We start from the raw sequence: 22,332 nt of genomic DNA, 5'->3' as shown, positions 1-22,332 counted from the left end.
ACGTGAGCTTTGATTCTAACCGGATACATTGCACTGGGTCGGGGAGATTGTTTGCTAAACTTCCATGTATCTTTTGTCCAATGGGTACCTGTACTTCGAACATTCGCAAGTTTTCCTAGGTAGTGGGAGACAGCTTTGTCTTTTGACCTATTAGTTTTGTGCTGACCTCTTCTCCGCGTCTTGATGTTTTGTTTTGCTTGTCATAATACTCACTGATTGATGACTTTGTTTAGATTTTGAGTTACAACTCGGCCACGACCTTTGCTTTTACCGTGAAACATGAGGAAGTTTACGTCAATTGACGGACATTGCATTTTTTAAAAACTAATGAAGCACACTGTCTATCATCCCCATTTTTTCATTTGCTGATTTCTATTCTGAAAAATTCGACCGTCCGAAAATGCACCTTAATTTTGACTCTAAAAACACGTCACATTTCTAACACCAATTATTTAAAACCGGTCGAAATTTTGGAGTTTTTACGGTGCTTTAGATATCAGTGTGAAAGCTTAAAATTGGTTAATTATGCAAATTAGGTAATTAATATGTACAGATTTTAACCCACAATTATTCAGGTCTGTCTATTGTCCTACAGCATCCATGTACATTCATTGATATGTGATGTATAGTACCTGAGATATCAGTGTGAAAGTTGGTTAATTATGCAAATTAGGTGATTAATATGCACAAATATTTACCGGAAACTAATTGGGTCTGCATAATTCTAGATTCATTGAAATGTGATGATTAGTACTTTAGATATCAGTAGAAAAGCTGAAAATTAATTATGCAAATTAGGTAATTAATATGCACAATTATTTACCCTAAAACTAATCAGGTCTCTGCATAGTCCTAAAGGATCTATGTACCAAGTTTCATTGAAATGCGATGATTAGTACTTGAGATACCCGTGGAAAAGCTGAAAATTAACTAATTATGCAAATTAGGTGATTAATATGCACAAATATTTATCGAAAACAATCAATCTCTGCATAGTCCTTGAGTATGTAAGTACCAAGTTTCATTGAAATGTAATGCTAACTACTTATATCAAATGCTGAAAATTAATTAATTATGCAAATTAGGTAATTAATATGTACTGATATTACCATAAAAACTATCAGGTCTGTGCAGTGTCGTATGACATCTATGTACCAAGTTTCATTGAAATGTGATGATGAGATATCAGTGGAAAAACCGAAAATTGACTAATCATTATGCAAATTAGGTAATTAGGATCCACGGATTATTACCAAAAACTAATCAAAACCTAGCATTAGTTCAGAGCATCTATGTACCAAGTTTTATCAAAATCCAATGAGTGGTTGTTTAGATATCAGTGGAACAGTCATGGAACCACTAAAAATAGCTAATTATCATGCAAATTAGGTAATTAATATGCACGGATTTTTACCAAAAATTAATCAAATCTGCGCATATGTTCAGAGCATCTATATACCAAGTTTCATCAAAATCCAATCAGTGGTTCTTTAGATATCAGTGGAACAGTCATAGAACAGCTAAAAATTAGCTAATTATCATGCAAATTAGGTAATTAACGAGCATGGATTTTTACCAAAACCTAATCAAATCTGCGCATTGGCCCAGAGCATCTATGCACCAAGTTTCATCAAAAACCGATGTATGGTTCTTGAGATAGCAGTGGAACAGTCGGACACACATACACACATACACACACACATACACACACACATACACACACACATACAGACACACTAACTGCAAAGACTCCCATTTTGTGCTTCGCACATGGGAGTCAAAAACTACAAGACAAAATTATTATAGAGCAATGTTGTGCTTTCTTCATTCATTTATTTACCAAATTATCCATGAAAATTTCTTGTACATTTCTTATTGAATTCACAAATACCTCCATAATAGTAAAAAAGTATTTCATAATACTCATAAATTTTCAGTAAATGAGTTCAAACCCCACTTCATAATTTTGTAAAATTGAACCTGCTATTATTTACACAATCTGTAAAAAAAAATATCACACAAATAAATCAATTGGTGGGATGTCAATTGTGATGTACTTAGAGAGGGAGGTGGTGGTATTCCGAGCTAGGTTGATAGTTCTGAATGTAATATTTCATCATACAAGTCATTGTTTACTTTGCCCATGAGCTTGAAGGTGAGAAGTCTCAGTAAAACAAAGAAATAAACATAAATGCACATTTCATGCACATGTAAATCACACAGATTGTGTCTGTTATAACTGGAACAATATCTCACTTCAATCCTTGATAGCAAGTTTACCTACCCCCCCCCCCCAAATCAACTATTGTCAGTTTAGCTGCTAAATGCAAGGATATCATGGCAACAACTTTCAAAGATGACAAATCAAAATAATGAAAGAGACTGCTACATAGCTTTTAAAATGGTTTTAAAGATGATTAGCCAATGGCAAATAAAGATTGTATACATGTAAAACCCTAGAATGAACCATTGTTTCATATACATATTTAAAAATGCTTATATCTTTAAAATGATCTTTCCACAAAAATTACCATAATTGCCATTTCGAAGTAATAGCGAGATAAAAGGCAAAGAAAAAAATGACGTATACTCTGGAAATACTTTTCCCAAGTAAATGTTCTTAAATACGGTACAGATCAACAACCCTGTTTTTGAGAAAAGTCCATTCTCATTCGACTTGGATCAGAGAGTTAAAATATTGTTTTGATAAAAAAAAAATTTTAAAAAAAAATCCATTTAAAATAGTGAAAAAGATTTGATTCAGTTCGAAATAAAAAGATCAATATTTTTTTTTTGAATATTTTTTTTTAATATTGTGAACTGAAAGATTCATATTTTAATTTGCAAATGGGGTGGAATTTCTGGTAACAATGACAAATGGGATGATTAAAAAGTAGCAACACCTGGCTTTATCTCCAATGGACCTGGAGACAAACAGTGTCTACGGTAGTGGCGTAAAAACATTACATGGGATTTCACAAGTGCGAAATTACTTTTAGAGTATTTCCACACTTAATATTATGCTATAAACATATGATAATGGTCAATTTTGATGCAGTAAAGGTAACTCAATGCCATACTCCTCTTTGAAAAATAGGCATTTCACCATTAACTTTAAAAGTTCAAAATCAAGTTATCCCATTTTAACGGTCTGCATCTTTCACAAATTATGCGAGATCTCGCAGTGAGCGGAAAATGACCTATTATGTATTTTGCAACATTAAGATTTACAACATCATTTTATGTTTGAATTGTTAATAAACACAATGGAAATTTGATATGCCAATTATATATATTGGATGGAAATTACTATTAATATGGTCACATTCAGAGTGAACCATCCGTATGTTTCTGATCTGATGAGTTCATGACATAAGTCGAAGACTGCTTCGCCAGTACCCTCTCATAAAACAGACAGCTCATCTTGTGTTGTAAATTGCAGTATGTTGTTATAAAAAGTTACAAAGACGTTGTATTCTCCAGAATCATTTCAAGAAACTAGAAACAAGAAATAGAAACAAACATTATGCTCATGTAAACACAAAACAATTTTTTATGAGGATTGCAAACCCTTCTTTATTATCCACCCTTGATAAAGTACAACTTTATTAACATATTTGTTCTTAGGAGTGCATAAATGACAAATGGTAAATAGTTTATTAGTGATTCCACATACAATATCATATTTACTAGTAGTAGTAGTATTAGTAGCACATGTGCTTATGTATATGACAAAGCTGCGTCTATGTTCAAAATAAGTTACATTTTAATGATTCAGGATACCATGAATCAGTGTTCTCCCCAGAATACAAACAGCTGTGCTACCATGCTGCTCTGAGAAACTTTATAATAATATTGATTATCTTGTTTAAAGATTTAAGCAATGACTCATGTTTTCATTCTAAATTATAAAACTATCGTATTACCCCGGGCACGCGCCCCTCCCTGGGCAAGTGCCCACCCCGTTTTCACAAAAGTTACATGTTGGGGACATCCTCGGTTAAACGCCAAGGGTGATTTTTAGCCAAGAACGGGATCAACAATAAAGTTTTATTTGTCAAAAACGAACGCGTTCGATTTATTTAAATAGTGTGTTTGTTACGGTAGTTCTCTTTTTGGAGTGTGTGGTGGCCCTGAAAAGGGCCGCTTTTTTGTGTGTTTATACGTAAAAACTCATTGGAACTTAACAACGTAAGATGAACCACGCAGCATGTGGTGCACACGTTCTGCTTTCTCTTCATTCACGATGAATCCAATATTGCAATATTGCAACGATCCATACCTTGGTGAGTGGTTTGAAGCATTTAGCTTTGGTTTCAAAACGTAGCATTTCGCTGACTGTGAATCCATAACGGGAGCTAGCACTTTTGAGCCATCACGTCGTAAACTTGCTACTTTCTTTCCATCCTTCATCACAGCGATGGCATTATGGTCATGTGGATTATTTTTCTGTCGTTGAAGAAAAACATTTTGCCGACCTCAAGTCCATTACGATAACCATAATGAGGTATGCCGACGATGGGAACTTGTTGCATCATCGTTATTTTTGTCATTTTGTCACGTGTGTGGGTGCGTGAATAAATCATGTTAATAAGATCGACCAGAGTATATTTTCAGTCTGTTTTTTATGTATCGCCATTTGGATATGTTTATGTATTCACAATAGTTTGTAAACATTTCACATCAGTAATAAAAGGTTTATTTGTTTCATAACCCTGTCTGCTATTCTTCAGTAATTACCGGTACGATGCGATGTATCAATACGTGCGTGAACAAAATTATGCTAATGCAATCATCGTCATCTTGGATTACAAGCGGTAGTTTTTCCCGGCCGTTTCGACTTGCACTGATCATGGTTACTAAAAAAGTAACCGTGCATTGATTACAATACTTACCATACTTTGTAGCCAATTTCAGTGAGTAATACAACTTCATTCGCTGACATAAAACAAGTTTTATTCTTGAAATTCAACCCCGTGTCTTAGTGTTCCCACAGTTCTTGACCGAGTGCTCACGTTTATTGAAACCTCGCATAAATCAAGAAATAAGTACATGTACAAAGTGTACGAAAGCATTCCTTTATTTGACCTTATCATACAATCACAAAAACAACTTTTTAAAATCTTTTTTGGGGTAGTCCTCGGGTAAGCGCCCACCCCCAATTTTCCCTGATTTTGTATGTTCAGGCCCCTGGGAGCGTGCCCGGGGTAATACGGTAAAAGTAATACAGTGTATAAGCAGTCTATGGAAAATAAAAAAATGTACAAATATTATGAATAAATTATGTAAATTATATGCTGATTATTATGCGAATTAGCCACCATTCTTGACAACAATCCTGGGGAGAACTGGTTGGATGAGAAGCAAATCATAGGTGTGTTTGCTAATTTCCGGTAAGTTGAATTGTCTAGATATAGACATCAAAATGTTTTCTATAATTATTATTCCATTTGCTGTATTATTTCTGTGCAGCAATAGCTTTGATGTTTAGTTTAGATTATTCGTATTCCTATTATATCATATTTGACATATGACGTTATTACCGCGATCAGTGATTGGTTTAGAACTGACCTATCACAACTCGAGATTTGTGTCATGTGATACATGAGAACCTTGTGGTTCCGCCATTATTATTATTATTTTGTTGTTTCAAGTCGATGTGGTTGTTTCGTGTTTCATAGTTAATAAATGTCAATCCTGACATGAAAATTTCCGACTTTCCGTTAATTGTTCTGACCCATAATATACAGTGGCTATACTCTGAGCCAAATCACAGCCACAAGAACACTGAATGAATGCAACTTCTGTTTCACATGCGTTTCTATTGGAGATGTGTTACTAATAGAGCAGATGCCATAAATACAATTTTTGATGTACCGGTATGTGTACTTCTGTCGGAAACGTGCTTCTAATGTAGCAAAAACCATATTTCTAAGAGCATCCTATCTATTCGCACATTTTTTTTTTTTATAATAATTATAACAGTCAATGGATGAGTATACATACCTGTTCATAGGTGACTGTAATCCAACCAGATTGCTGGGTGTCCTTGACTCTAAATGCTTCCGTCAATGATTTCAACATTACACAACACTGTATAAAATCATCAAAATTTATTGTACTGCTACTGGCTCGGTCAAACTTTGTAACGATCAGTCTACAAAAGTCCATTGACCTGAAAAGCAAAGTTGACAACAAACATTTTTTTGATATTTGTTTACAAAAGTTCATTGACCTGAAAGGCAAAGTTGACAAGACACATTTTTTTGATATTTGTTTACAAAAGTTCATTGACCTGAAAGGCAAAGTTGACAAGAGACATTTTTTTGATATTTGTTTACAAAAGTTTATTGACCTGACATGCAAAGGTGACACATTTTTTGAATATTTATGTGAACATGTATAATTTAATACAAAACATTATCAATGATATCATTACTTTTGTTTTTTTGAATGCCATATTTTTCCCGCCATAATTTAAATGCAACACAAGTTTTGCCAGTTTTTCTTATAATTTTTCCTAATTTTGGTTCATAATACACAATTTTCCAATGCCTACCATTTTTGATCAAAATTTGTGAAAGATTTGAAACAAAAGTATAAAGTCCTGATTGAAAACAAATGTTTGCATTTAACTGTTCTGTTTATTGAATTGATTAAATTAAAATATATACTTACAATGTATACCCAAATGTTCTGAAAGCATTGTTGAGTTCATTGGCGTCAATATTACCAGACCTATCCAAATCAAACCTGAAATATACAACATTCATGTCAAGTATAAAATAACAGCAATGGTTAACACAATATTACCATAAAGTAAAACACAATAAAAAAATTACAAATATGGCAATGGAAATATGACATATAATGGGTTGGTTAACATGGTAACTCAAGAATCTATTATTTTGTTAATATTCCACAAGATTCTATTTATTTTTTCATTTAATTTGATTTAAGACAGTCACAATGAAAGTTAACAATTATAATTTTATAATACCTGGCTATTATTGAAATGCTTCATTCTCATTGGTAGATCAGTATCACATGCAGCTCCCCACCGCCTCCCCAATCAGACAATAAAGTGTTTGATGTCAATGCATGTACAGTAACATCCAACAAACCAATCATTATACTTGCACTATATACGTGTTGTAACATGTTGTCATTTACTCATGAACTTTGTATGTGTAACTGAATTGCAAGTATCCTTGACACGCTAACAAGATGTCGATTTCTTTTCTCTTGATAGTATCATATATATACCGTGAAATCTGTATTAGAAGCCGTTTCTCATATTTGTAGATGCTCTAATAAAAACAGCATCCCATCTGCTGCATTGTACCGTTATAATAACAACACTACTTCCTATACAGATTTTACGGTACTACATGTGATCTCAATGATAATTGATGACGTACTTATCAAAACATTCTTTCCATTGCTGTATATATTTCCATAAAGCAGCAAATTCATGAATATCAATAGTACCATCTCTGAAATTAAACAAAGTAGGAAGAATGAATAAATTCGAAATGGTGATATTTGCTTTATTATGGTGATGCACAAGTCTTACCATCATTACCGGTATCCTCTATTTATATAGCAAACTGTTTTACCAGAAGCATGCGCTTCTAATAGAGAAAATACATGTACGGTATTTAAAAATAAACATGTTCTTTGCCTCATGACGGAGAGCTGTGTTCAATTCATTTGTCAAAGGGTATAGAAGAAACTGGAAAAAACACCACTGTGTATTCTGAAGAATTTTTGCAACTGCATGTCTGTTTGTAGCCTTTGACACATGAAGTACTGTAAAATGCATTATGTTTGATCAGAATTTATTTTTCCCTGAAGCGGTGATTCACTAAAAATATAAAATCCAGCAAAAATACTGTTCTTCCTATATATTTTATGTGCAACTCATCAAAAAAAAAAAAAAAAATAAACTCCATACAAAACACCCAAAAAGTCATTTCAGTGAAAATTTATTATACTACGCATACTACGAGCAATTATACTGTAGAATACTTTATTTTAGCTGAAATTAATTTTCGCTGAAAAGACATTTTGGGTATTTAGTATCTTACAGTTTTTTTTCTAGAAAAACCCCTGTGCAGGTATGGACTCCATTTGTTTTTTATGAATATTCTTCTGTTTTACTTTTAAGTTTTTTATATAACGTATCTTACCCAGGGTATTAGTTTTTAGGGTGACCGTGATACGATAAAAAAACAGTAACAGCAAGTAAAACAAAACAAAAATAGACGTAAAAAATTAAAAAAATAAATAAAATTTATTACACACCAAAAAATAAAAATTGGAGCCTATACCAACATTTGATTTTAATCAGATCGGCACAGAATCAACTTCTCATTCAATATATGTCACTGTGGAAGCTAAGAAAAGAAAAAAGTTACTAACTTATTTTTGTCAAACATGCCAATCATTAATCTACATGTCTCTGGATTGAACGGTGACCAGTTACCATTTAGTAACGCTAGTCGTAGCTCATCTGAAGTTATTCTACCATTTTTATCTTGATCTACAACCTGGAAAAAATAAGATAAGTATTTCACACAAATGATAAAATGAAACAGTAATTTATCTTTCTACGTTACAATGCAGAAGTATGAATTAACGACTGTTTTTAGCTAAAAATCATGTCTAGCCCAAAGCTAGATATGACTAAAATCTGCCAAAAACTAACAGTCGCTTTTTGGGTAATGTTGGTTACTTAGCCAGTTTCTAAGATTTGTGGTAAATATATTTCAGATTCTGCCAGTTCATGTGAGCTATTGTAACAAACTGACAACCTTTTCACAAACAGTTCCTTTTTTTCATCACAAATTCACAATATAGTCTGCACTTTCCTTCAGAAAACTGGGACAAAAACAGCATAACTTTTTTGAGTAAAACCTGAAAAATGACTCAAATTTGGTCTGTTGGCCCCAAAATTAGGGTTCATTTTCAGAAATAATGAAAAATGTAAGAAAAACATGGACGAGAAAGCCTGGTGGTAAAACAGAATTGTAAAATACTGTAAAATACTTTATTTTCGCTTGGAATTAATTTTTTGCTATTTTCGCTGAAGGAGTGATTCAGTGAAAATAAAATCCAGCTACCGGTAATATACCTTTTTTCCTATATTTTACATTCAACTCACCAAAAATCAGTGAAAATAAATTCCATACAAAATACCCAAAAAGTATTTTCAGCGAAAATTAATTCCAGTGAAAATAAATTATTTCACAGTACACTATTTTAGCAGAAATAACTTTTTCATTTAAAAGACATATTGGCAGTTTTGTATGAAGTTTATTTTCACTGATCTTTGATGAGTTGAATGTAAAATATAGAAAAATAGATATTTTCACTGGATTTTTTTTTCATTGATTCATCCCTTCAGCAAAAATTGTGAATATAAACTCCCAGTGAATATAAATTACATTATAGTATTTCAGACATTGCATTAACCCAAAATGTTGCTTCTTAGACACCAAATACTGAAGAAGGGTCGCCATCTTAGTACAAGCAAAGGACACCATGTACACCACAGAACTGTACAACTAAAAACAATCAAATATTCATTTAATATTCTCTTACCTGAAACATGGACCACAACGATGGATCTACACCTGGAGGAGGCTGAGGTGCCCCTCCAAAACCACCACCACCACTAAATCCTGAACCTGGAGGATACCCTCCATATCCTTGTTGAGGGGGAGGGGCACCATAACCCTGAGGTGCACCATATGCTTGTTGTGGGGGTGCCGCACCACCGTAGGCTTGATGTGCAGGTGCACCATATCCTTGCTGAGCTGGTGGTCTATACTGAGGTGGTGGGGCTCCATACGCCTGTTGAGGTGCACCACCATATTGTTGCTGAGAAGGAGCTGCTCCATAACCTCGTTGCTGGTATCCACCACCTGGCGGAACAGCACCCTGAATTCAAAAACAAGTCTCTGTGTTAATTATCATATTTAAATGTATATTTTTATCACATAAGTTAACACACCACCTGCTGAAATACTCGACTGACAGCAAAAATAAACGAGGGGGAAAAAAAAAAAAATCATCACCGCCATCAGAACTCCATGTGAGAATAGGATGGCTTACACAACAACAAATGTTTGCATATTGATGATGGCCAGTTTTAGAGATCGGGGTAATAGCCAGATGCACATTTACAAGCAAGCTAATCAATTCAAACAATGGTCAAAAATTATGTGTTATGCTTTGTCATACTGTAAAATACTTTATTTTCGCTTGGAATTAATTTTCACTATTTTCGCTGAAGGAATGATTCAGTGAAAATAAAATCCAGCGAATATACCTTTTTGTTTTCCAGCTAAAATAAAGTATTTACAGTAGTTAAATACCGGTAGTTGTGTAATGATAAAATACTATAGTTACACACGTTCGACTGTGTAAGCAATGTTAATGTTTTGAACTGCATATACCATAGTGAGTTGTGTGCAAAAATGTACGTTATAAAAGACCAACCAGAGGAGAGAAAAACAGTAACAGAAAATTTTGGACAACCGTCCCGCTTTAACAGATACATGTAGTTCATCACAGCAGATGGATATGCTTTTCCAATCATCAATTTTCCTAACAACTGTCTCACTTTTTCGTTTTATCAAGTCGATTAAAAATTATGGGGCACTGAACTTGTTTCCATAGAAGGTATACCTTTAGTGTAGAGGCTAAAATTGACAACCATTCTATTCTGAAACAAATCAGGCCTGTCTAGATTGATAGAAAAAGGACAAAATCATGATTAACCAGTAAAAATAATAATAATAAGCAAAATAATGAAGAAAATGATAATCAGTTTGGTTTCAGGAAAAACAACCAAACAGACAATATTTTCATTTTGAGAACTCTTATTTCAAAATTATTAATATGTCCAGAGTAAGGTAATTAATTGTGTAATTTGATACAGTTTTGTTCAATTTTGCAACCTGTGTAACGACAACAAGATTAGGAATGAAACTCATTACATTTTTTACTGTAATCACTAAAGCTTATTTAGCACAGTTTGTTTTAATATTTTACAATTGTTATAGTTTGTTTGTTTGTTTGTTTGTTTGGATACTGTAGTATTTGTTGGTCAACCTGTATTGTGTACATTCCAAATAACTTTACTGACATGATGTGTTTACACATTGACAATGCCAGATAGCATTTAAATTGTCCCATTACAGAATTAAGATTGCTTGCTGGTACTCCACTAATGAATACAAAAAAACTCACTTTAAAAGGAAAATTAACTTACTAATCTGGTTTTTAATTTCAATGTATGTATTAATCTCATATACTGTTCAACTCTAATCTACAAATCACTAATCACTTTTAATTAAATTAAAATATTTTTGCATAAAATAATTTAATTATTGGTGACATATACATGTTAGAGTATAGATTTATGAGCATACTGTATAGTACTTTATTTTGTCTAGAATTAATTTTTGCTGAAAAGACTTTTTGAATTCAGACTTAGTCAGTTCATTGAGACATGGTTTTAATTTCTGAGGTCAAAACATTAATTCCAAAACTTTAATTTCATTAGTCAAAACATTTGATTCTCAGGAAAAAGCATTAAATTCAGACAAAATAAAATCTTTCTCAGACAAAACATTAAACAACATTTAAAATCTTGGGATGGACAACATTCTCAGAACAAAACTTTAGTTTCCCTCACATTCAGTCACGATTAGCATATAATAACATATTTGCATTAGTAACATTACTGGAAAATTCCATAGTGATTTATTAATAGAATATTATTAATTAATTACTGTGACCCATGATGAGAAAATCTATACTGTTGTAGATATCCAGATGTATTTCAGATGTATTTTTACGAGGTATCAACATTATTACATATAGATCTGTACACTATTACACAGAAAGATATTGTATTGTTACAGAATTCTGCACTACAGAAATCTTCATATGATTACATAGAGAATATTATATACATTATGTGTATAGGGGTGATGAATAGTGGAACATCACATTCAAGTTACCGGTAGATCATTTTTGCATTAGCTAACCATTTACGCAACAGAATTTAGTATTATTCTGTATTATTTCAGTTGTGATCCCAGCATAAGCATACAAAAAATGGTTTTGCCATTTTGGACAATGGTTTGGACAAGTTAGCAAAAAGCTTGAGTCGATACAGTCAACAATTAGACACTACACAGTGGCACTGTTTCTGGATCCATGCAGACCACTTCTTTAGTCGTATCAGTAATGCACCACCAAGTGATTAATTTAGTTATACTTTCACAATTTTGTGAGAATAGAAAGCATAATTTAGTTTTGCACATGATTTCTAATGATTGTATATGCGGGTAATATACAAATTCTTCTTGAATAAATTTAACACATTTTCACACATACACTTTACCAGTTTGAGAAAAAAAACATTTTCAAGCAGAGAGCTAACTAAAAATATATAGCATGTAGGTAGTCAAATGCCGTCTTCACTGTGGAATATAGGTTTGTATATAAGCACCCATCATGGGCCATGAACTTTGTGATCATCCTTAAGTTTCTATTCCTATAGATATATAATGCAATAAAAGGTGGGGTCAGGAAAAAATGTTACAACACAACTGATTGTTTTGAATTATATCCTAATTGATTAAAAAGTATCATTTGAACATGGACTTATGCATATGTATGTTGAAAATACTGTAAAATGCATTATTTTAGCTGGAAATAATTTTCGCTGAAAAGACTTTTGGGTGTTATGTATGGAATTTATTTTCACTGATTTTTGATGAGTTGAAAGTGAAATATAGGAAAAAAAGGTTAATTTTTTCAGCGAAAATAAATTCCAAACGGAAATAAAGTATTCTACAGTAGTTGTGAATCTTGTTTTGATCCCACTGTCACTTACTGAATGAGAGACACGGTTGTCATGTTCTTTACTGGATGAGTATCTTTCAAAATCATTATTTTCGTAATCACATTCATGTAATTTTTCAATAAATAACTTATGTTAAAGTAAGAATCTGTGTTGTTGTTACATGTTCTGGTGTATCAAATGGTTTCACCTTTAATCAACCTTTTGTATGGGGATGCAAGATGGCAAGATTTGCAGTTCTGAAAAACTAAGTTTTCTGCTACAAATTTAATGTTTTGTCCTTAGAAATTAAAGTTTTCCCCAGGGGATTTAACGTTTTATGAAAATTTATTACAAATTTAATATTCTGTCCTTCAAAATTAACATTTGTCCTAATAATTACGTGTTTTGTTCACAAAATTATTTTTTTTATAACATAATTGGTCAATGCCACCCCTATTTTCATCTCGCTAAATTAAAGAAAAATCTGTTCTTTACTATTGTCATAACATGGATGTACATGGTCATAACAAGTAGTAACTTGTGATGACCTTGAAACCACCTGTCAAACGACAATGTTGATGAGATCATTTTACCTCCATGATGAGATACGGTAATGCAAACAGCTATAAACTACTTATAGACCACAAGAAGACATCGCTGAGTGGGAAAATAACCACTAAAAAGTTTCCAAATCATTACATGGCCATAAAATAAGACCTTCACATCACCCGCCTATCTATTGTTACACTTGGACGGTGAAGTTCATTTCGTGGTGTTCCTACTGCAGACACCAACACTATGTTCTGGCCTTGAAATCCAGTCTGTAGATATTCATGGCTAATGATCGTAAGGAGATTAGTATGTACATGTACAGTCGTACATGAATGGGATTGCTAGACTATTGTAACAACGGATCAAACAAACAATACTATGTAGCGTCATGCATAAATCAGAAAATCATAGATTGATCAAACGGAAAACAATGATGAACTGGGCCCGTAACTGGAACTATTATAAAGCGATCTTTACCTGATACTGGGGATTATAAGACGGATTACTACCTCCCCACGACATGATCAACTTGTAAATAACATAAATATCGTCCAATGGTCAGTAAATAACGACCACACTTCGTCAGCGACAACCTTGTGGCAACAACGCGAATCGCTTCCGGGTTTCTGAAACCAAGTTGGGCAAGTTGTACCCGGTCACGTGACCAAGAGTTTGCGTCAAAGCTTATAAATAAAGTGAAGTTAACGGCAAATTTAAAATCTTCACAAATTATAATTTTTAAAAAAAAAATTAAAACGAGCGGCTCTGTTATAAACCCACTGATATAAACCCATAGGGGTACTATTTATTGCACACAAAGTCTCGCGATAGCTTGCAAGTCTGGGTGAATTCTGTGTCATCGATTCTGCGCAGTTGGCGTAACCTTCTGCAACGGCCAGTGCATTCAAAACAATACGTTCAGCATCTCATTTCAACAGCCGAGAAAGCAGAGACGTTTTATTGGCGTCCAGTCACCATAGTTGCACCGTTTACTGATCGGACTGTGAGACAGTCTTCGCCAGGACTAAACTTCATCGTTTTAGCGTATCGACGCTTTTTTGCAACAGGTAATGTCATTTTTGTTTCATCGTAAAAATGTAATCAGCTGATTCAACGATCAACCGCCCATTTCGGTAACCGAACTTCGATGCCAAGTTTGTGAACTCTGAAGTGTATACAAGATTTACAGAGTAAAACCGACAATCCGTTATATGCGATTTTGTCAAATATTCTTTCCAGTATTTCGTTTATTGTTTGCATAACATATTCTCAGTTATATAATATTCAGTTCCAGTTTCTTTTGGAGGGAATACTGCTACTTCCGGGTTGTAGGCCGCCTAAAACTTGTTTGGCAATAGTCCAAATTCTGTTAAAAGTACTATGCTTGTTCATGCAGTCGTAGTAACGTTCACAAATTCCATTGAAGCGGAGTGCCACTACACCGCCTATTGTTTTGCAATCGTTGACCACAGTGTATTAAACTACTATCTCTGCCAATCATTATATTTAATAAAGTTAAATACCTTTTCTGTGTTTTTTGTTTGTTTTTTTATTTCTAAATGAAAATAATCACTTGGAATCAATTATTTAAGAAATTTGGGTTAGCACTATACCTTAGTGAAACATCATTTTCCCCCATATTTTACATTCAACTTATCAAAAATCGCTGAAAGTAAACAAAGCACCCACAAAAATCTTTTCGACAAAAATTAATTCCAGCAAAAATAAAGTATTTTACAGTATATACTTGGTTTGCTGTATTTTTTTTTAACCGTTAAATCAAGAGTACCGGTAATGGAGTTTAATTGTTTTTTGTGGATCGATTGTGAAAAATGGCTTCCCTTCACTCCCATGACAAGCAGAATAACCTTACAGAAATACAGTGAGCTACCTAACAAAGTTGTAGATCTACAAAAAGAAACTGTAGCTACTAAACACTCTTCTTACAGCAAAATGATATGAACACCAATATCTCCAAACTTCTGTGGTTAAAAGGAGAACACCAACTTTTCCATTTAAAAACTTGTTTTCTGCTGAAATAAGATATTGAGTATAATTAATGTTGTAATATAATGTTGTGTTCCACCTTGTTTATATTGTTGTTTTCATTTCGTAGAATTGTAGTGGCAAGTGGCATAGTGTAAAACATAGTGTAAAACTGGGATAGAAGCTATATCAATCACAGTGGTGTGCTACCATTTCTTTACTACCTGTTGTATGATGTATTTGTTTTGACAATATTGACAAGTACTGGCATTTAGTTCCATTTAAAATGTACCATCATCCTGTGTAGTTTCTTTGTGACTCAACTTCATGAGAAATTGTTTTTAAACTTGTAATCAAGTTTATATACACTTTAAACCACACAAAGTGTGTGCAACCAGTTTGACTACCAGCTTGTCCTGGAATGTCACTGTGTTCAGAATACAATAGGGTCTTCTCCTATTGTCCTTCACTTGTAACCAACTCTTGCAAGATTGTGATTATCTATTCAAAACGTTAAGTGATTTATTATAAACTGACGCTAGAATGAATTGAGGTGAATGAGATACAATAAAACAGCGTTTGTAGCAACAGTGTTACGTTATTTAGTGTGTAAAAAACAAACCAACAACGCTGAAGAAATGTGACCCATATTGATTTTTTTTTCTTGTGATACGTTGTATAGTTATGATCTGAGATAATATGCTGCAGTCAGGACATCCTAGTCACCACCCTCTCAGCCATTTTGTCTACATGTATTTGTTGCCATGGTAATATTATCAGTAAAGCTATTGTTATCACAACTGTCATCTGCTTCAGTTAAATATAAAGTTTTATGAATTGAACTTTTTTTTTTATTGACATTTTAAATGTAGTCCATTTGGTTTGATTACAGATATTTATTGTTGGGTGAGTTGTCATGGCAACAATGGAAACTACACAAGAAATGACTAAGAAACTGGATGAGGAATTTGATGGTGCTTTGACCGAAATGAAACCATTTGTACTGAGGCTACCACACAAATCAGGTAAAAACAGAAACTAGGTCAACGTGTCTACAACAAGTGAATGTTGTACATACAACAATTATAATAGATATCACTGAACTGTACAATGGCTGGAGAACTTATTTTTACAGTACAATGAGTGAGAATAACAACAGTAGAAAACTTTCAGTATTGGGTCATAACATTTTTAAGATCCTCGTGTGGGCTTTTTTGATTTTTTTTAAATATATGTATTTAAGTATTATTTTGATATTTTATTTTTATTTTAATTTATTAATTTATTTCTGAGACTTTTTTGAAGTTTTGGTAATCATAGAAACTCATGTGGCAATACAATAAGATGTATGTAATAAAAATGAAAGCAAAACTACCAAATAATAAAAATATAAAATAAAATATATTAAATAAAAAAAGTGCAAGCTGTACAAAACAGAATATACCAGTAGATACTAAAAATGAAGTGTAATTGTTTCAATTATTTTGATAATTACAAATTGTCAATTTTAATAAATCATAAATATAATATTGTTTGTGGCATAATATTAAACTGTTAAATATATGCTCATCCACTTTGTGTATAATACTCTCGTTTTCAAAGCAAAATGGCTAATTCGTATACATGTCACTGAAAAGCACTGATACTCCATGTCGTAGGACAGCAGAGGAATTTTTACTGCTACAAAATTCACAATTTTTATTGACTCGCGAAATTTGTGGAAATTTGTCTCTCTCAAAATTAAAGCGGTTTACAATATATAATCAGACATTTGCTAGATTAGATTTTGTATTAACTGATGATGTATGGTACTGGGCTAATGACTGTAGTGTAGTCAAAAGTGGATATGTTAATTAAATACTGTATTCGCTATATTAGAAGCATTGTTACAATGTCTAAATTTGATTTTTAATGTTATTTTGTTTTTATTTTTTATTTAGAACGACAAAGGTGTGCTTTATGGATCAAGAAATTATGTGAACCACCAGGTTCCGGGGTCACTGGAAGGTAAGGATTGACAGGATTTTAGTCGATTGGTGTTTGAGTTATTTGAAAATGAAAATATCCATTATTGATGTTCTGATACAAGTTACTGGTGCCAGTCAGAACATAGCTGGAGATTGTTACCTAGCAACTGAAAAATATAGATAAGTAGTTTAGTTTAGTTCATAGTTTCTCTTGATTTAGTGGCCGTTTTTGGATCATATCTCAGTTGCACAAAAAAGTACTTAAAACAATATGGAAAGAAATTAAAAATAGCAATTACAAAAATATGATAGAGCCTGCAGTTCTCATTCTGCAATTATACTCTTGATTGACAAAAATGTAAAAACATAGTACTCAAAATTTGGCTCATGATTTGGCTAGTTATTAAAAAAATCAAATAGTAAACAGCATCACCACACATGTTTATAGTCCCAAAAATGAAGCCCATTCGAACAGGCAAAATATTCCACCAAAATAATGAGAATAATGATGGCACTCAAAGGGTTAAATAGAAGAGTTTGAAATCCAAGCAAGTCCATCTATATCTATACCCTTGTACAAGGTAGATTATTAAATCATTAATTTTTCTACCTGGCAAAATGTTGGTTGTCAGTAGTCTTTGGTCAAACATAATGTCTTGTGAACCTCAATCAAAGTTCCACCCAAGGACGTATCTGATAATGAATGAATTACAGTCAGTCGGCTCACCATTGAGGCTGTAGCAACCTCATTCGGGGTTGGAGGTTGATCTAGGTATGGTTTGTCTTTGGACATATCGATCATAGATCTCACTCGCCAACCTCCAGTGGTCAGTATATCACAGAATATTGATAAATTAAAAATATGTGCAGAGCGGTTCAACTTCTGAGATGATCACTTATGATAAATCGTTTTATTCCTGATTCGTAGGAAAAACAGGAATCTTTATGCTGAACTGTTAATGCACATGTTAAACCGTGGTGTTCTAGAAGGACCGTATTCACATAGACCGGATCCTGGTGCTTTACCTACGCTACCTGCCTACATGGTAAGTTTTGCTCTCATTAACTTCATCTCAATCACATCCATTCATAAAGTACTTTTTTTAATCAAATTCTACAATAAAAACTTGATTGTAATTCTAAATCTTGAACTTCAACAAAAATGACTAAACGTTTAGCAAGAGAAATTCAGACCATGAAATAGTTGAAAACAAAATGTTTGCACCTACTATACTCGTACATTATCCACATTATGTTCCTGGTCATTACGTGCATCGGTTAAAAAAACTTTTTTTTTTGTCCAATTGTCCAAATGTTTGGAAGTAATGAAAGTCAAATTTAATTTTGATGCAAAATCAAGCACGATTTCACACTCCACTGTAATCCATGCTACCTTGAACAATTTACTTCATGTAAAACTCAAGATAGACCTCAAGATAGAACACTTTATAGACCTCCTTTTTGAAACTTTGTATATTGGTACAAAACTTCAAATATGTTGATTTAAACATTGATATCAATTATTTTTGTCTGCATGCCATGTTTATATTGATTTTCTATCACATGTAGTTCATTTCACCACCAAGATTTTGTAAAACAGACGATTCATATATTAAAAACTTACACTACACTCTACACTACAATCAACAATTATTTTATTATATAATTATTATTTTTACTTTGCAGTCTATATACTTTGACGAGCCAAATAAGAAGAAGGTATCTTCCAAGAATCTTGAAGAAGCTGGCAGATCCACACCTGATTGGGTACAGGGGGAACTCGGAGAAATGTTCGTATTTTCATCACCCTCATCTTCATATACCAATAGAAATTTAGGAGAGCCAAACGGATCTTCTACACTAAGAGATAGGTTTCATGCTGTCATAGGTGGTTCTCCTAGGCGAAGGTAATACCATATAGCCAAGCAGTGCATTCTACAACTAAATAGTCTTCAACACAAAACAAGAACAGACCTTTTTCTCAATAGTTTTTGTCTGCCTTTGTCTAGACTAACTGCTTGTAGCATGTTTAATTCAAATCCTATTGCCAGTGGGTGCTAGATTGCGTTCTAAATCATTTTTTCTTAATTATTCACCAGACCTAAGGTGTTCTAGTGGCCTAGTTTTAAAACCCAGTGTATATAAAAACAAATAAATCTTTGTGTTAAAACCCAGTTTATAAAAACAAAAGATTTAAAAAGTTTCATTTTTGGTGTCACAACCAAGTACCGTTAAAGTCCTATTATAAACCGCGGTTTATATTACAATGTATCAATTTAAAAATTGGGATCAAAAGCTCAAGTTCGGGGTGCGGTTTCTATTACGTACATATTGCAATCACTAAATGGGCGTGGTCATTTTTTTTCCACAACACATGCACAAAACAAACAATAGTACACTGTACAATTTCTTGAATAGGCGTCGGGGAAGAGTGAAAGGCCTTATTTTGGTTCTAAAATAGGCGTTACGAAATGTTGAAAAATTACAGTCAATCAAAAAAAAATTCCACATGATACAAAAAATACTCAGTATTTTTAATATAATATGCATTTATTTTTTTAATTTTCTTGGTAACGAAAAGTATATTCTAACAGAAGTTTCAAATAAAAACACGAATGCACTGCTTAGTAGCAAATGATCACAGAACGGTAGCTCGATCCGGCCATGCTGCGGGTCACAAGTGAATAACTTACTTGTTTTTGAAGTGTTGATATTGGTGATTATTATTTAGTAGTGATTACAATAACGCACGAAAAATAAATCCATTGAATTGTTATAAAATGCAAGTAAAATTCAACTTAGTTTCCCCGTAAGCGAATGATTTCAGTCACATGTAAACAGCCGATACGATATATCCGCCATGTTTTTGAATGCTCACGTGACGTATTATTGACCGGATAGGTCAAGTCGCTAATTAACCAATCAATATGCTGGATGGTGCCCACTTGTCTAAATTACATAGCTCATTTAAATATGTTAATGACAGTTCAGCGACCTCATGGTGAACGCAACACGGAAGAGATTTACCGATAATGTAGTGCGATCTTTTGCCTTTGATTTCCATGGGAAAACGACATGATTTTTTTTTTAAATCAAGAAATTATTTGTTTTCGAAAGATAAATTATTCTTCAATGCTCAGTTTAACACTTTTACGGTGATAAAAGCTCATTGTCTAAAACTTACGAAACACAGACGTATTCAGAAAGAGTATTGACAGAGGTTGCCGCCAGAACAAAGGCAGTTTCATTGCCTGTCTGACATCTTATCACCGCTGAACAATAAATAATGAATAGGATTAGGAACAATGCTGTTTTGGAACAGCTGGTTGAAACAATGAAGTCAGTCACGGTCTTGTTGAATTGGGGGTGCGGTTAGTAATAGGTACTTTTCAAGTTTTCAATTTTTGTTAAGAACTCTTTAACCCCGAAGCCGGAATTGGGGGTGCGGTTACTATTACATATGCGGTTTATATTAGGACTTTAACGGTATATAAAAACAAAAGATTTCTAAAGTTTCCCTCTTAGTTTTAAACCAGTGTATAAAAAAAACAAAAGATCTCATAAGTTTCATTTTTGGTGTCACAACCAAGTGTATAAAAATAAAGTTTCCCTCTTAGTGTTAAACCAGTGTATAAAAAAACAAAAGATCTCAAAAGTTTCATTTTTGGTGTCACAACCAAGTGTATAAAAACAAAAGATCACAAATTTTCTCTCTTGGGGTTAAAATCCAAAGTAGAAAAACAAAAGATTTTTATTGTTTCACTCTTGGTGTCACAACCAAGTGTATAAAAACAAAAGATTTCTAATCCTTCCCTCTTGGTGTATTTCCTACCACCACTGTGCTACCCTTTGAGCACCATATTTTTTCCTGCCAAAATTTTGTGCATTTTTTAGTATTTTTATACAATTTCTTTTTTAATCATTAGTTCTTGACAGGTCTTGATAATTTTTTTTCCATAAAATCTGGAATTTATCTCTGCTAAAAGTAACATTTCAGCATGTTGCCTACAAGTAAAGTTCAAAGGATTTATCTATTTAATTAGAAGTCATGTTTTCTTTGAAATCATTAATCCAGTTGGTATGGATAATAATAATATGTTGATAAATCTATTATGTTTGGCTCTATGGTATTATTGATAATATTAATAATAAGACAAATAACAATTACATATATCCTATGTTCACATTAGAAGCTTAAATCTAATAAAAGCACAATGTAAGTGAATAAATGTGTTTATATACATTTATGTGTAGATTACAAGTTAATTGCTAATATCTAAAGTGTCTGTGCTTCTCATAATACTGTGAACATATTAATTATTCACTGGTTTTTAATTTTGTGATTTTCGCCAATAATAAAAATTTGCTAAATTGAATCCATGTGAACATGCAAAATAGAATTGTTTTCCTGCCAAGTTTGTGAATATAAAAGCCAGTGAAATTTCTCAAAAAATTAAAATAATGAAATTAAATGCCAGTGAAAATGGTAAATGGTTTTACAGTATATGGTAAAACCAGTAATTATGATACTTTATATTTTATATTTCATTATATGGCTATTATAATAATATTAAGTAATAACAAAAATAATTAAAAAAAAAAAATAATTCAATAAATACAGTAGTCTTAGTTTCTGTGGTGTGCTAACTTTTGCTGGTTTCATTGTAATGTTAAACCATTGTGATATCACTCACTTAATTCTACGTGTATTCTATTAGCTTAATATTATCTTCATTATTTTTACATCTTTTAGGAGAACTCATACAACAGGTAGTGTAGGAGGAACTGGTGACGCCCGGGAGTCGGCTCGCGAGTCTGTACGAGAATCTGTGTCTTCTCCAGCACCTAAATCATTGTTTTCCAGGAGTAATGATGATAAATCACATGGCAAGGTAGGAAAATACACAATTCTCATGTTAAACATTTTGGTTTAATTTTTCAGTTAGTGAAAACTATCATATG

The 22,332-nt window shown here is 32.8% G+C and overlaps 2 protein-coding genes across 2 annotated transcripts in view; one reads left to right on the top strand and one right to left on the bottom strand.

The window, feature by feature from the left end:
• Window positions 1–1,797: 1,797 nt before the first annotated feature.
• On the bottom strand, window positions 1,798–14,054 carry LOC100370201 (programmed cell death protein 6-like). The gene is made up of 7 exons (XM_002733297.4): window positions 13,895–14,054; window positions 9,607–9,945; window positions 8,425–8,552; window positions 7,422–7,496; window positions 6,679–6,753; window positions 6,007–6,175; window positions 1,798–3,498 (listed from the first exon to the last, which is right to left on the bottom strand). The coding sequence occupies exons 1-7, from the start codon at window positions 13,937–13,939 to the stop codon at window positions 3,460–3,462; spliced, it is 870 nt and encodes a 289-aa protein (XP_002733343.2). The 5' UTR covers window positions 13,940–14,054; the 3' UTR covers window positions 1,798–3,459.
• A 262-nt stretch (window positions 14,055–14,316) lies between these two features.
• LOC102801779 (centrosomal protein of 112 kDa-like) overlaps window positions 14,317–22,332 on the top strand; it is a 29,615-nt gene continuing 21,599 nt past the window's right edge. The window contains exons 1-6 of the mRNA XM_085502378.1: window positions 14,317–14,484; window positions 16,296–16,428; window positions 17,344–17,410; window positions 18,299–18,416; window positions 19,057–19,277; window positions 22,124–22,262. Coding sequence (XP_085358504.1) covers window positions 16,320–16,428; window positions 17,344–17,410; window positions 18,299–18,416; window positions 19,057–19,277; window positions 22,124–22,262 — 654 coding nt within the window. The 5' untranslated portion in view covers window positions 14,317–14,484; window positions 16,296–16,319. The remainder of the gene's footprint in view (window positions 14,485–16,295; window positions 16,429–17,343; window positions 17,411–18,298; window positions 18,417–19,056; window positions 19,278–22,123; window positions 22,263–22,332) is intronic.

This window comes from Saccoglossus kowalevskii, chromosome 8 (assembly GCF_978046115.1).
Source record: "Saccoglossus kowalevskii chromosome 8, keSacKowa6.1, whole genome shotgun sequence".
In the NCBI taxonomy this organism is placed as follows: domain Eukaryota; kingdom Metazoa; phylum Hemichordata; class Enteropneusta; family Harrimaniidae; genus Saccoglossus; species Saccoglossus kowalevskii.
This window is presented reverse-complemented; position numbering and strand designations above follow the sequence as displayed.

Excerpts from the sequence above, each read along its gene's own strand:
- LOC100370201 (XM_002733297.4), bottom strand. The coding sequence starts at position 13,939 with ATGTCGTGGGGAGGTAGTAATCCGTCTTATAATCCCCAGTATCAG. Across the intron at positions 8,553-9,606 it reads CGTTGTGGTCCATGTTTCAG|GTTGTAGATCAAGATAAAAA; the intron begins GTAAGAGAATAT and ends TATTTTTTCCAG. Across the intron at positions 3,499-6,006 it reads TTACAGTCACCTATGAACAG|TTTCTTGAAATGATTCTGGA; the intron begins GTATGTATACTC and ends TCTTGTTTCTAG.